A 16,939-nucleotide genomic window follows, 5' to 3' on the forward strand; every position below is an offset into this window, starting at 1 on the left:
CGCATCAGTCTTCTGCTGTTTGATCTTAATGTGCTTGCGGGAAAATTTCACACACAAAAGAAGTTAAAAACAATAATATTCACTACAATGAGATGTACTTATCCAGATGTGCTAAAGTAAATCAATCGGTTCTCTAGCGGCTAGGGAATGAGCGGAAACGTTAATATATAGTTGAACATAATGGCAGGTTTACCTAATTTATGAATTCAAAACGATTACATCTCCTAAAAGTTAAGTATAATCTCATGTGAAATGTTAAATAGTATAAGGGTAAACAACTTTGGCAGCCCTTAAATTTTTTCACAAGGTTTCATATGTGAATTATGACAGCTATACTGTTTTGAACATATTGGCTCTTGAACTAGCAAACTGGCCTCATTTTGGCCCTTCCGTTACATTACCCCCACCATCGAGTTTAAACCAAAATAATACTCCTTCCGTTTCAATTTATCTGAACCTATTTCCTTATTAATCCGTGTTAACAAGATTGACCCCCTTTTTATATTTTGAAACAATTTAATTTATAGCCACTCAAATTATATGTGACTCATTTATAACCACAAGTTTAAAAGTCTTCTATTCTTTCTTAAACTTCGTGCCCAATCAAATGGGTTCACATAAATTGAAACGGAGGGAGTAGCAAAGATTTTGTGGATTCGACTTAACCAAATATTTTTTGACTAAAACTATGTATACATATGATATATCAATAAAATAGATTATACTCATTTTGAATCTGCTTGAATTGAAACAAAAACCAACTTGGGCAATTAACTTACCTTTGTGTTGACTATGCATGACTAATTAACAATAACTCAGAAATCACATTAGATCAGGAGGTGATATCACAATTTAATGATGAGATTAAATAGGATAAATTTAATATATACATGATGAACATTCTCTTTTAAGTCATACATCTACAAACTTACAAATCCAAGAAAAGAAAAAAGGCTATTGAAAAATGAAAGACAAAGCGAGGTGCAATAAGGCTTGATCCTCAACCAATCTTTCCCTTTCTTTTCTTCTTCCAGAAGAATACAAATGAAAAAAATCAAAGGAACAAAAGAAAACATGCACTAAAAGAGATAACCATCATCCCAAATATTTTCATCAGTAGAAGTAATTAAGTCCCCAGTGAAATCGTTGAGACAGAGATTGTCCAATTCAAAATCATTAAAGTTCATAATATCCATCGTAGGGCTACTGCTACTATTGGTTGTTGAAGTTGAACCAATTACTCTCTTTTCATCAACTGATAATAACATACACTTTTGTTCTTCCACTTTCTTTTCCTTGTGCTGCTTTTGTTCCTTAGGATTGCAGTAACAATCATATCCAAATGAAGACACAGTAATTGAATTATCTGCATCAAAATCTTCGTTCTCGTCTAATCCAAAGTTTAAATTTATAGGACCTTTATGAGCTCCCAAGAAAGTATTAGCGGTGTGACACCCCGTAAATTGTTGAACTAAAGCTCGAAAATTCGAGGCATCTGCACTGAGGTGAGTGGTAGGAGTTTTTTTGGATGCTCGAGATCTTCTTCGGATTGGCTTCTTCATGCTAGAGTTTTTGGGGCTAAAGTCATGACTAGATGATGAGTTTGTAGGGCTTAAGGTTGTAGTAGTAGTGTCACAGTTTAATGTTTTTGTCATGTTGGTGACAGAAAGATCAGTTGGTTGGTTGCTAAGGTTTTGTAGGTAATAGTTGTTGAATGTCATGTCTTCATTGGAGATTTGCATGGTTTTTGTTATGACCATTCAAGTGGTAGCTCCTTGTGTTGTGAAGAAATGGCAGAACAACCTAGGCAAGATTGTATATATAGTGGTCTTTTTGGTTAAAAGTATGATAAATAATTGCATAAAAGCTGGACGTTGACTATCCATCTTATGTTTTTTCTTTTCTTTTTTGTGGTTGGATTAAGACCAAGATATAGCTGCAGGTGTGTTTCCAGGAAAGAACGTGGCTAGATTATGATATATGTGAATGCGTCATCATATACTTTTCTTATTAGTATTAGTTTAGAGCACTATAAGAGAGGATGAAGCTAATAATTTCAAAGGATAGATGAAACTTTTTGTGTGTTTTTGTGAGTGTGGTCCGGGTGAAGTGATCGAAGCAATAAAGGTGACTTTTCAAGTGGTATTTTTGAGAGCTGAGAGGATCAATTTTTACAGTGGTATTAATTTAGAGCTAAGATGGATACTGGCCGAGAAAAAAATATGAAATTTACTTAATTTTGTAAAGTTCAAGAATAAACTTGAACCATTTCGCATAGTTCAAGAAAGAAATTTGATCATGTAAAAAAAGGCTACAGGTTGTAAAGCTTCTGCCTTGACTAAGGACATATTTTGACAATCTTATAATAGCATGAACATATTTGACTCCAACTATTAATGGAGGGCAAATTAATTTTTACCATTTCGCTAAGCTCAAAAGAAAAAGTTAAATATTTTCCCTGGTGATAAATTAAAGCAAAAATACATATTATTGAACTATATTTTTAAAAGCTTACAAAATGTTGTCTTATTTGTTGCTTTATCAGACGGTTAATTTGAAAGTCATAGAATAGATAAATAGATTTAAACCGTTTCTTTGTTAGGGAGATTCTCTTAGCTTGTAGCCTCTTCTAAGGTACAGTGTCACCTAGACCTAGTTAATTAATTAACCATCCTTAATGATCTCCGCATTGTAATGAAAGGCACATGTGCTACTTGAAGATTGCAATAGATTAATTAATCATTTGTCTAATTAATTTTCTATTTATGAAAATGATTAACAAGTACTCATGATATGATTCTATTTGATTTTATTATCTAATGGTTGACCATGTACATTGACACGCAACCGATTCGTTATGAGAGTAAACGAATTTGCATATGCCTATGTCAGGTCGTGTTCACACCTTTTGCTTCATTTCTATGTTTCACAGAATAGAGATGCTATTCAAAAAAATAATTTGCTCAGACACAATATTTACTTCAAACAAATATATGCAACAAGTTAATTTTTTTTTTTTTTTTTTTTTTGTAATCATGATTAAATCATATACATTTTCAATTTAATTTGTAGCTCTTAAATTAATTAGTTTGGTGTAATAACATGACTGGAGTAAGTATTTTAAATGCCACTGTAGTAGAACAAAAAGGATGTAGAAAAATACAGGATATCATATCTTTTTTTAAATATTAAACTTGAAACACGGATATGACACAAGCAGCACAACTTATAAATGGACAAATATTTACGCGATTAAAAAGAAACCGTCTTTCAGAAATTTAAAAAAGGATCTTAGATGCAAACATGTGTCAATTCTTTATAAGGTACAGGACATTAAGTACAATTTTTGTGCTTATCGATCATCTTATAATGAAATAAAATTTCAGAAAGAATTGTGCTATTATTTGTTTTCTAATCAATTATTTTCTAATCAATTATTTCTGTCTTGTTTCAACATCTAATTATCATTTTACCTTTGGAAAAACCCAAGAATATTCTTTCGAGGTACCTGATTAACATAGGACGGTTATAATTTGGGCAACCAATCACCCTATACACGTAGATTGTAACTTGATTATTTAAAAAGAAAAACAAAATTGTTGGAACAAGAAATACAAACAGAATGAGAATTAAGAGGTGTTGTGAAGAAACAAACTAGATTAAACAAAAAGATGTCAAGATTAATAACGGCGTGGCAGCTTTTCATGTTTATTTCGACAAAAAATTTGTAAAAATATTATGGTTAGGGATTTGTGAACGGGGCTGCCATTATGGACAGGAATTTGCCTTTTGGAACTAACCATTAAGTTATGTAACTTTATCTGTATTCTTTCTGGTTTAAAAAGAATGTCCACTTAATCTTTATTTTTTTATTTAAAAGAGTGTTCATTTACCAAATTAAAAAAAGAATTAATCTTATTTTTTCAGATTTGCCCTTATTAAGTATTAAGTGATCAAATCTCAATACTTATTTAATTAGAGGTAATTTAGTCAAATTAGCTATTTTTGCATAGGAGTTCGTATTTTCTTAGGGACTGCGCTTCTTTGTTTACATTTTCAGTTTTCCACGATCTAAAAGTACACCTAAACAAGCTTTGGTAAATTTGAGAGAAACGTAAGCAAATGACACCATTTGATGGCATATTAACATAAAACATATCAGTACTGTTTTAAGTTAATATTGAAATTGTAAAACTTCTGCACGATCAGTGTAATATATATATATATATATATATATATATATATATATATATATACCAATACATATATCATAGCCTATTTATCCTGGCAAAAGAACAAAAGTGGCCATTCACCTCCTTTAGTTTGTCTACGAAGAGTTCTTCTAAGCTAAAAATTTCTTCCTATTTCATCACACAATCACGCGTTAAAGGGATTTTTTTTATTCCATATTTCCATTTCTTTTTTCAAACGCTCATGCCATAAACGAGTTAGGAACCTATAGTTCACTTAAACTACGATATCCATGTTTAAAGTCAATGTATTACCAAACAAGAAAAAAAAATGCAAAGATGATTACGAATAGTCGTTTGTGTATTCAGCAAGAGATGCAAATTGTGTCTAAGCTTCATGTATATAACATACAGCTTTCAGTTACCTGTCTTCAACTCAAAGAAAACTAGAAGATAGATAGAATTTAATTTAAAAGTGAGACAGCAAAATGATTGATACAAAGAACTGACCAATGACCATACTCTATACATTTTCGGAATAAACGTGTGTAGAATTGTTAGATTAGGGTATACACTTCGGATATATCTTGTAAGACTAAGAGTTCCGTCAATCGACAATCTCCAGCCCAAAGCTGACCAGTATAATTAAATCATTTGTCACTTCACCGGCTTCGTCATACCCTGCCTACTCGTCCCATGGCTCCAACTTATTTGTACCCAGCTACAATCTATTCCCTCAAGAGTTCTTTTGACATCAATAATACTAATAATTACAAAAGGACAAAAAAAACTGGAAGAAATTTTTAAAAAAAACGGGTGTGACATTATTATTGTTTAAGTCATGTTTATGTCAAAGCTTGACCAGAATTTAGAGCAAGGGTGGTGACGAAGACTGTTTATCATATAGGGAAAGTGCTCCAAAATTACACCTCACTTTTTTTTTTTGGTTGTGTTGTTTCTTTGAAGCGTGTTTAATCATTATTCTTCAGTTCCAAATTATTTATCTTCTCCTGCTTTTTTTTTCTTCTTAGTTAAAGTTGTCAGCAAAAAATATAGAAAAGAGCACTCGTATCATTTGTTGAGAAACTCGGTTCATATTTTCAAAATTTTGCTATATTTTTATTATATATAAGTGTCAAAGGAGGACCAACACAAAAGATTAACAAATTGTACATAGAGTATTCCATGTTGTACCCATCTATTTCTATTATATATATATATATATATATATAAGTGCCATGGGGGTACGAACACAGCTTCCAATAGCTGTACCATGAGCTTCACAATTTGTACACGCAATGAATGCTTGTATCCTAAGCTATATAACTTGTACACTTTATCCAACTATTTTTATATCCCGTGTAGACATATGTCATAGTACTTAATATTTATTCTCTTCTCATGTACATACATATGCACTTAAATTTTAGTTCTCCCAAGACATTTATTTTCTTCGTGCACTTTTACGTAGACGTATGCAGTTCAATTTTAATTCTCCTACACAAATTTATTTTCTCCGTGCACTTTTACTTGTTGACGTTCTTGCTGAATATTTATTCTCGAATATTTATTCTCTTCTCATGTATACATGTATGCACTCCAATTTTAATTTTTCGACACATATTTATTTCCCCCGTGTACTTTTACTTGTTCACTTTTGACTTTTCATGTTATTTAAGAATTAATAAATGAACTACTCTCTCCGTCCCATATTAGTTGGCCATATTACTTGGCTTTTCGCATTCTTTAAGAATTAATAAATGAAGTACTCCCTTCGTCCCATATTACTTGACCACATTACTATACTTGACTTTTCACATTCTTTAAGAATTAATAAAAATGGAGTACTCCCTTCGTCCCGTATTACTTGGCCACAGTACTAAAAATATATATTTTTCTATTATATATAAGTGTCACGCCCCGAACCATGGCCTGGGCGTAACACGGCACTCGGTGCCTGACTGCATGTGACCGAGCGAACCACATGGCTTGCTGAATCATCATGAGGCATACATGAGCGGAAATATAATATGAAACATGATGGGCTTTAAGAAAACATATGAAGTCATAGTAATTATAAAATACTTGTTTAAAAACAAGAGCGCGAATAATACCCTAACTGAGCCAAAATGGCTAACCGACTCTGAAAGTCTAACATGACCCAACTGACTTGTCTAGTCTATGAAACCTCTAGCATAAGTCTGAACATAAAACGTACTTGCTGGGACAAGGCCCCCAGCATACCTTTAGTGCATCAATGACGTAAAGTAAACAACTGACTAAACCCCGAAGAGAATGGGGCTCACCCAAAAGCTAATACGAGAGTCGTCCTGCCGAAAGCGGTGTCGTCACCGTATGCACTGCATCGTGAAATGCAGCCCCCAAGGCAATAAACGGGGACGTCGGTAAGATTTGAATGTACTAGTATGTAAACACATAGAGAAATAGCAGCACATGATACATAAACATGAAATTGAAACTGAAACTGAACATAAACATGAGTACTGTAAGTATGAAATAATCTGTAATACCGACATAAACCACCACGGGGAGAAACGTGGAGTCTGATCTCGGCCCGATCAGCTAAGCCATCTCGTACCTTGCCGGGGCACGAGACATGAACATGACATGAATGGATCCAAAATCCCTCAATGGGGAAAACATGAAGGAATCGTCCTAACCGAAGCGGAGCGATCCTTATCCTACGTTGGCATACGTAGTTTCAGGCTATCTGAGCCTTCTCGGTATTAATACAACTCCCGAACATGAAAATAACTGAAGACATGATTTCTGAGTCTTGACATGAACATGGGTACATGAAAACATGGCAATAAATGCATATATACGAGCTTTTCACGAAAATAAGCAAAATATCTCATACCTTGTGTTATAGAACCCATGGGATGCAAGTTATGGGTTTTCATAGATTACGGACTGGGTCTCAATCACCAAAAATAGTAAATTAAGACTAATCAAACGGAATTGTAACTGACCATATAATATACATCATGGTTCAAGTGTCTAGGGTTTATCATGAATATACCTAGAATCCTAAAACTTGGTGTGTAATCATGGAATACTGAAACATGGGGAAGAACAAGGATGTTCCCACACGTGGATAGCGCCTACATACCTTGACTTCCACTTTTGAGCGTATCACAATGTCCTTCAATCCCTTCGACTTTAATCTATAGCAATACAGGTCATAGGGATTCTATATTAGCAACAATATCCGTGCTTTGATCATCTAAGCATTTTATCAAACACTTGGTGGGCATGAAGCTCCACAACCTTCATTAATGGTGTTTTCTTCACCCAATCCCCATTCTATTACTTCTAGCTGATTCTACAATCTCAATTAGGTGTAATTAACATCATTCTCCATCACCCATATGATTATAACAATCTCAAGTCAACAATCCAAAACCCTACTATAGTTCGTGTAATTCTCTTTACTAAACCGATTTACTATTCTCCCAAGAACTCATCAATTCACTATTATGAATGATTAGAGAGTAGAAACATTACCTTTTTGACGTTCAATCCTCTTGAATTTGGGTTCTAGGGTTTCCACATCCAACAATAATGTTCCAATCACAACTCTATGGATTAGAAGGGTTTACTCAAGTTAGAAAGGGATTAGGGACTTGAATTCAACCTAGAATCATGATAAAACTTACCTTGGAAGGTTCTTGAGGTTTGGGACTTGTTCTCTATGGATTTAGGGTGATTTTTCGTGAATGGGATGTTGAGGAAATAAACCCCAAATCTTAAATTATAACTTAAAACGCGTAAACCCGACTCTTAACCCGAAACTCGACCTTTTGCGCTTTGGGTCCGGGATGCACGGGTATCGCGCGACATCCTGCAGGTCAATACTCAGATTGTGCGATCAGCCCGCGACGCGGAGCCATCGCACTCGCCCCCACGCCCCCGCACGCGCCCTTAATAGGCATAACTTCTTGTACATAGCTCTGTTCAAGGCCCATAATATACCGTTGGAAATCTATTTCAAAGGGCTACAACTTTCATGTTTTAAGTTTCCTCAAATTCCCAACGGATTTTCACGAAATTCGACTGAAAGGCAGATGTATCAAAACTTAGCCGATTCTATAGACTTTTAAACGCCTTACTATTAGCCATATTGAGACGATCATATATCCTTGCTCCAATCTCTGATTGGCCTGGTCCTTATATCGTTAGAAAGCTATTTTTACGTGTGTAAGGCTTGCCTTAGGCGAATCCCACATCGGTTGGGGAGGAGAACGAAGAGTGCTTTATAAGTGCTTGGATACCTCTCCCTTGTAGACGCGTTTTAAAACAGTGAGGGGCGAAGGCTCCAAAGCGGATAATTTCTACAAGCGGTGGCCTGGGCTGTTACAGTTGGTATCAGAGCTGGTGCCGGGCCGGTGGTGGGGCAAACTCGGTGGTGGGGCAAACCTCAGCGAGGACGCTGAGTCCCAAGGCGGGGTGAGTGTAAGGCTTGCCTTAGGCGAATCCCACATCGGTTTAGGCGAATCCCACATCGGTTGGGGAGGAGAACGAAGAGTGCTTTATAAGTGCTTGGATACCTCTCCCTTGTAGATGCGTTTTAAAACAGTGAGGGGCGAAGGCTCCAAAGCGGACAATTTCTACAAGCGGTGGCTTGGGCTATTACAATAAGCATGGATGAGGGACGAACACCGCTCCTCCAGCTTGTACCATGAGCTTCACAAATTGTACACGCAATGAATGCTTGTACTATAAGCTATATAACTTGTACACTTTATCCAACTATTTCTATATCCCACGTAGACATATGTCATAGTACATAATATTTATTCCCTTCTCATGTATAGACGTACGCTCTTCAAATTTAATACTCTGGTACATTTATTTCCTCCGCGCACTTTTACTTGTTCACTTTTGACTTTTCGTGTTTTAACTGAATATTTATTCTCTTTTCATGTATAGACATATGCAGTTCAATTTTAATTCTCCTACACAAATTTATTTCCTCCGTGCACTTTAATTTGTTCACTTTTGACTTTTCACATTCTTTAAGAATTAATAAATCTCACGTGGATATATGTCATAGTACTGAATATTTATTCTCTTTTCTGTTGACAAACACCGCTCCTCCAGCTTGTACCATAAGCTTCACAAATTGTACACGCAATGAACGCTTGTACCATAAGCTATATACCTTGTACATTTTATCCAATTATTTGTATATCCCACATAGACATATGTCATATTACTCAATATTTATTCTCTTCTCACGTATAGACGTATGCACTTCAATTTTAATTCTCCGACACATTTATTGTTTACTTTTGACTTTTCGTGTTCTTACTGAATATTTATTCTCTTCTCATGTATAGACATATGCAGTTCAATTTTAATTCTCCTACACAAATTTATTTCCTCCGTGCACTTTAATTTGTTCACTTTTGACAGTACTGAATATTTATTCTCTTCTCATATATACACGTATGCACTTTAATTTTAATTCTCTGACACATATTTATTTCCTCCGTGCATTTTTACTTATTCACTTTTGACTTTTCACGTTTTTGCTGAATATTTATTCTTTTCTCATGCATATATCCATAACTTTTGGTACAAATTTGCGTTGCTATTGTTCGTTCTCTTTTCACGTTTAAAGCATTGAGAAAGAAGAAAAACGGGGATAAAAGTCTCTCCCTCTTATCACGTTCTTTAAAAATTAATAAATGAAGTATATATTTTATCATAATATCTATATTTATTGGTGTATAGTCACAATAGCCTTAGAAAATGATTTGAAAATAAGTAATTAATGTAAAGAGTAAAATAAGACGAAAATTCCTTTCTCTTGATATGTTAACGTAGACAATTACTTTTATCTCCGTTTTCCTTCTTTGTCAATACTTTACTTATCTTACTCTCCTTTGCATTCTCTGATTATTGTTCCTTTACATTTATAAAATATATTACTTTATATTTTCATTTCGGAACTAAAATTTTGTGATTTACGATATAACATATATCTTTCTAATTTTGATTTCTTTGTAACAATTCTTTTTATCTATAATTGTTAATATAAAAAAGTATAATGTAACTAATTTACCCCTTGTTAACATATTTTTTAATTAATTTAATAAAAATATTTTATTAGTTTTGCTTTTAAAAAATTCAATATATACAACAATGGTTCTTATGTTTGGATCTAAACAGTTAATTGATTGAGATGGATATCAACTTGTCGGTATACATATAAGATATTAAACAATTTAAAATAAAAAATCTAGAATCAAAATATTAATTTTCCCTCACCTTCTTACTAATTTTCTTTTTCACATTGATGAACAACTTTCATTGTCATGATTATGACAAATTTTTAAAAGTTATTTCCAAAATACAAATCTTAAATACTGGCTAATTAAAATGAATAAACATGTTCGGCTCGTGCATCGCACGGGCATATATGGCTAGTATATATATATATATATATATGCCTCTAAGGAGGACCAACACAGCATCAAATACTTGTACCAAAAGCTTTACAAATTGTACACGCAATGAATGCTTGTACTATAAGCTATATAACTTGTACACTTTACCCAACTATTTTTTTATCCCACGTGGACATATGTCATAATACTTAATATTTATTCCCTCTCCTGTATAGACGCATGCACTTCAATTTTAATTCTCCGACACATTTATTTCCTCCGTGCACTTTTACTTGTTCACTTTTGACTTTTCACGTTCTTGCTGAATATTTATTCTCTTCTCATGTATAGACGTATGCAGTTCAATTTTAATTCTCCTACACAAATTTATTTTCTCTGTGCACTTTTACTTATTCACTTTTGACTTTTCACGTTCTTTAAGAATTAATAAATCCCACGTGGATATATGTCATAGTACTGAATATATATGTCATAGTACTGAATATTTATTCTCTTCTCATGTATACATGTATGCGCTTCAATTTTAATTCTCCAACACATATTTATTTCCTCCGTACACTTTTACTTGTTCACTTTTGACTTTTCACGTTCTTACTGAATATTTATTCTCTTCTCATGTATACATGTATGCACTTCAATTTTAATTCTCCGACACATATTTATTTCCTCCGTGTACTTTTACTTGTTCACTTTTGACTTTTCACGTTATTTAAGAATTAATAAATGAAGTACTCCGTCCATCCCATATTACTTGACAACATTACTTGACTTTTCACGTTCTTTAAAAATTAATAAATAAAGTACTCCGTTCGTCCCATATTACTTGGCTATATTACTTGGCCACATTACTATACTTGACTTTTCACGTTCTTTAAGAATTAATAAATGAAGTACTCCCTTCGTCCCATATTACTTGGCCACATTACTAAAAATATATGTCTATTTTTCTATTCTATATTTTTCTGCATCTTATATATAAACGCCAAAGGTTGACGAACACAACAACAATAAGTTGTACAAAAAGCAACTGAAATTGTACTCTAAGCAGGGACTAACATGTGTACATTTCAGAAGTTGAACATTAATTCTACCTCTTGTGTGTTTGCTTTTTAAGTCCCCACAGGTTCGCAGTGTCTTAATTGTCCTTTCATTTCCTTCATTTGACATGTACTCCCTCTGTCTCAATTTAAGTGTCTACGTTTGACTACACACGGAGTTTAAGAAATAAAGATAGACTTTCAAATCTTGTGGTTGTAAATTAAAAATGTGTATAATATAATAAAATATCCTTTGAATCTTGTGATTATAAACTTGACATGTAAGATATTTGAATTGTCAACTTACTAAATATAAAAAGAGGAGGACATAACCAAAATAAAACAATTTTATTTTTATGTTTTAACAACAAACGCCCAAGTGGACGAACACAACAACAATAAGTTGTACAAAAAGCAACTGAAATTGTACTCTAAGCCAGAACTAACATGCGTACATTTCAGAAGTTTAACATTAATACTACCTCTTTTGTGTTTACTTTTTAAGACCCCATGTGTCCGCAGTGTCTCAATTATCCTTTCATTTCCTTTTTGGCATATACTCCCTCTGTCTCAATTTAAGTGTCTACGTTTCACTAGACACGGAGTTTAAGAAATAAAGATAGACTATCTTGTAGTTCTAAATTAAAAATGTGTATAATATAATAAAATATCCTTTAAATTTTGTGATTATAAACTTGACGTGTACGGTATTTGAATTGTCAACTTACTAAATATAAAAAGAGTCGGACATAACCAAAATAAAATAAATTTTAACAACAATTGAGAAATTAAGGGAAAAAATAAGATGAAAAGAAAAAAAATATGGAGACTCACTAAGGAGAATCGCGGTATCCTTTGCAAAAGATACAAATCATAAAGACTAACTAAATTGAGTAACCAAATTAATCAGGTTGGGCTCCGTGCATCGCACAAGCATAGTTTGCTAGTATACATATATGTTTCAAAGCGTCGATGTTATTCAATAGACATAGTTGAGTAAGAAAATTACAACAGTAATAATTTGCAGAATTTGTAAGGACAGGAAAGGCATTCTAAACTTAAGGTATTATAATATTATTAGTCCAAATAGAAGCTTTGCTGCTGAGAAAATAAATATATATTTATTTTAACGTTGGACACACTTTAATTTTTCATAAGAAGTTTCAAAGTTTATGTATTCAGTCAAAAGAGCCCCTTTAAGATGGGAAGGGGTGAGTACACTATAACTCATGGAGTATTGTCTTCAAACATATCTTTTGAAATCTTCCTCATCAATGGAGATTCTAACTTTGACCAAATTCTCTGAAAGTCAAGCTGACTTTTGCACTCCAAAAACAAAATAAAGGAGGAACTCTGCCTTTCTCAAAATTCAACTCCTTTTGTTCAGGATCTCTTATATACTTTTTTTCCTTATTCAAAGTCATAATTTCAAATATTTTGTGGACCCTCATCACCCCCACAATGGAACAAAGGGGACGTACGACGATGTATATATATAAAAAAGTTATGTAGAATTAAGTTTACCAAATTTTTTTTCACAATGCTTCTAATTATACAAATTGATAGTAACTCGCTGGTTTTTGAGCTTGTGAGTATGTTTCAAACTTTTGTCTTACCTAAATAATCGTGTTAGATATTCGACAGAGACACAAAATTAGCTAGTAGAGTGATTATAGCTAGGAAAGGAAAGAGTACACGCACTTCCACACTAAGAGGCCAACTACAAAGGCAAGAGGGACATTTTGTATTCTCCTAAATGTTCAATCTATCTTTTGATGAAGTCAATCGATAAGGTGAAAACTTGATGAAATCTAATGAATAGAAATGATGATTCGAAGGTAAATGCTAGTCTTTCACATTGATATCATAATTTCGCTAAATGTTATTCGAATAAATTTGTGTATTCATAAAGAACGTGGATAGTTATAATATAAACCAATGTAGTGAAGACATAAAGATGGAGTATAAATTTGTGTATTCATAAAGAATGTGGATAGTTATAATACAAACCAATGTAGTGAAGACAGAAAGATGGAATTACCAATTCAATGCATTCCAAACTTATTATTAGTTGTATAAACTTATTCATATCTATGAAAGTTGAAGCCCGTTAGTTCTTTCTAATTTGAATATATTAATAAAAAGAAGAAATAATTTCTTTTTAGATTATCATATTAATTAGCTCACTAGTAGAGATATTAACAATTTAACATCGTCGTTGACTTACAATTTAACCTTTCCCCTCCCCCTTTCTCGGACCGAACAAAAAGAAGCTCAAATCATGTAGTAGTATATATGCTCTTTTGAATGTTTTATTTAGTTTCATATGCAGAAAATTGTTTCGGTTTTTGAAATTTTCTTGGCACTGCCTCAAATTTGACCATTGACTATCAATAGTCAAATGGATCACTAACTCTTTAGCTTGTTAAAGGAATGAAGAAACGTCATCAACATTATGTTCCGCATTACTAAATTGAACCGATTTTTTTTAATACAATGCTTAATTGATACCAAAGCTGACATAAACCACAATTAAAACAAAAAACAAAAAAGGACAAGGGGCAATATTAAAGCATAGGAAAATGTCATACAATTTCCTTTACATTGTTCTGTTTGAATAGACAGATTGAGGACATAATAGAAAAATCAATACAAGCCTATTTCATTTCCTTGAAACTAAACAAAGGAAGGCACGTTTGCTTTTTCTCTTCTTTTGAAAAAGTAGAACTCTCCCTTTTCCTTGTTTTGCTTAGTTTGCACACCAGACATAACTCAACTTTTTAATTGTAACTTGATTAAAACATGAAAATCGAAATAGGAAATTTTTTAGATAATTTTCCCCATTGGTTGTTGATCAACAATAAAAAATCATACGGAGTTGGTAAATACTAACATTTTTCCATGTCTTAGTAGCATAATTTATTAACATAAAACGTTGATCATATGTTTTTGTGTTAGCAAGACTTGCAATAACTAATTATTTCACATAATTAACTTCCTGCGGTTCACATTAGGTAGGGCCATTTGTTTACCTCGAAATCGGATAATCAATTGAATTTGTGAGCGGGTATAGGATATGTGCTTGGATCTTGGTATATATGAAACGGAGAGAATATGTATTCAAGAGTGCTCTTAGTGAAAATGGCCTATGGCGGCGATTCGTTTGCAAATACGATCGCGTATGGACAATATGGAATACTTGATGGATTAAATCACTCTATAAACTTGAACAAAACAGTCTTGGCCGTATGTGTTAGAAACCGAAGGAAAGATTGTATATATATATATGATCTATTCTATTACAAGTGTTCTTAGAAAGCATGAAGGAGCCAACCCCCACAAAGGAGGGGGATGCTCCATATTTATAGTGTTGCCTCCATGGGCTTCGTACAATGTGAACTAATAAAATAATAACAATGTAACGACCCATTTGGTCGTTTAGCACTTTTAGGCCTAATATTCCTAAAACACCCTTTTCGTGGTCTAATCTTGCCGTTCATAGTTACGCGATAACGGGTGATTCGGTTATTTAATTGACGAGTTTTAGTCCTCATTTGACATTCGAGGACGAATGTTCTAAAGGAGGAGAATGTCACACTCCATAATAATCCTTGCTACTTGTATTAAAACAAGAAAGAATGAGTTAAGAAGGTTCAAGGAAAGTTAATCGAGTTAGTAAGAATATCGTTATAAATATGGTTGTCTTAAGTATCTCGAGGTGACCTGGTAACCTAAAGGATTTGAAATCGCGTTATGAGTATGTATATGAGGTAATGTGAGTGACCTTTTAAAGTATTTGAGATTATTAGTAATGATATAGAAGATGGACAAAAGATAGGAATATACTTTTTCGATTGGAGTTTCGTCGAAGCTTTGTGAGTTCTACTTATGGTTATTGTGATTCTACGGACCCTTCGAGACATGTATATGAATTGTTATGGATGTAAATGACTGTGTATATGTATATATAAGAGGTTACATGAGGTTGGAAGAGGATTAGAAGTTAAACGAAATGAATCGGAACAATTTCAGTAAAATCACGGACCCGATTTTAGCCTATATTGTAGGAGGCATATCTCCTAGTATATGAGGAGTTTTAAGGTGTTTCAAAAGCCTAAAATTAAGTTCATCGAGTCTAGTTTGCAACGCAACAAACAGCTCGTCAAAATGATATCGGGGTAAGGAGATATGGATGATTCAAGTCGGGCTGAGTATTAAGACTATCTCAAGATACAAAGTAGAGACTTTAACTTCCGATTTCGTTTGAAGTCACAATTTATCTACAAATTTTGTTTGGTATAGAAGCATTAATGGAAATTAGGAACTACTTAATCGTGGTGTTAAGTTAAAATTAGTGGCAACAATGAGCCAATATGAACATTAACATGCCATGTCCAAAAGATGACTCAAAGTCATCTTAAATAAGACTACTATGGGAGACATACAAATATACATTTAAATGTGATTCATCCACTACACTTACATTATATTGTGGACAACCAAATTGAAAGAAAGGAGTGTGGAATTCAGCCAAGTGACTGAAAATAAGGCATCCATGTGAAGCATGCATTTGAATATTTAAGCATCTACTACTTTATGAAAGTATACATTATTTTAGGAAGACCCAACATGGTGGAGGGATCATTTCACATTAAATATTGCTCATTCATCTTGGCATAATTACAATGGACAAAGGATGGTGTATGAATCATTCACCACACATACAATTTTCTTGTAAACAATTGAAAAGAAAGAAGAAAGGAGAAACAAGAAGGTGAGGCTTGGCCACACTTGGCCTAAAGTTGTAGAAAAAAATGGAATTTTAAGTGTAAAGTTAATGGAGTGACTCATGCCATAAGTGGAGCATGTGACCAACTTGTAGGCATCAAAGTTGAACCAAATAATGACTAAGGAATCAGCCATTACATTCATTTCAACTTCACAACAAAGAAAAGAAAACCTAGAGAGAGAAAGAGCTTTCGGCCAAGGGCTGATTTTTGAGCCCTTTGAGTCTTGATCCAAAAATTATTTTCCAAGGTGTTTCAACTCTTTAGAAGGTCCCTAAAACGTGAAGATAGTCTTTGGAGCAACAAGAACCATTTCCATCTCAAGTCACCAACTCTAGCCAGTAGAGAAGTCAAGTTGTCAAGGTAAGATCTAACTTTCTTTTCAAGTATTAAGGGTGATGTAGATGTGTGAATATAAGTTGTATGCATGAAATAAGGTGTATTGATGTTGGAACATGATAGTAGTTATGGGGTTATATGTGTTGATG

The 16,939-nt window shown here is 33.4% G+C and overlaps 1 protein-coding gene across 1 annotated transcript; it reads right to left on the reverse strand.

Annotated features, from left to right (window-relative positions):
• Nucleotides 1-843: 843 nt before the first annotated feature.
• LOC132048117 (uncharacterized) lies at nucleotides 844-1,798 on the reverse strand. The gene has a single exon (XM_059439045.1). The coding sequence runs from the start codon at nucleotides 1,758-1,760 to the stop codon at nucleotides 1,080-1,082; it is 681 nt and encodes a 226-aa protein (XP_059295028.1). The 5' UTR covers nucleotides 1,761-1,798; the 3' UTR covers nucleotides 844-1,079.
• Between the last annotated feature and the right edge of the window lie 15,141 nt (nucleotides 1,799-16,939).

The sequence above is a fragment of the Lycium ferocissimum genome, chromosome 2 (genome assembly GCF_029784015.1).
Source record: "Lycium ferocissimum isolate CSIRO_LF1 chromosome 2, AGI_CSIRO_Lferr_CH_V1, whole genome shotgun sequence".
Lineage (NCBI taxonomy): Eukaryota > Viridiplantae > Streptophyta > Magnoliopsida > Solanales > Solanaceae > Lycium > Lycium ferocissimum.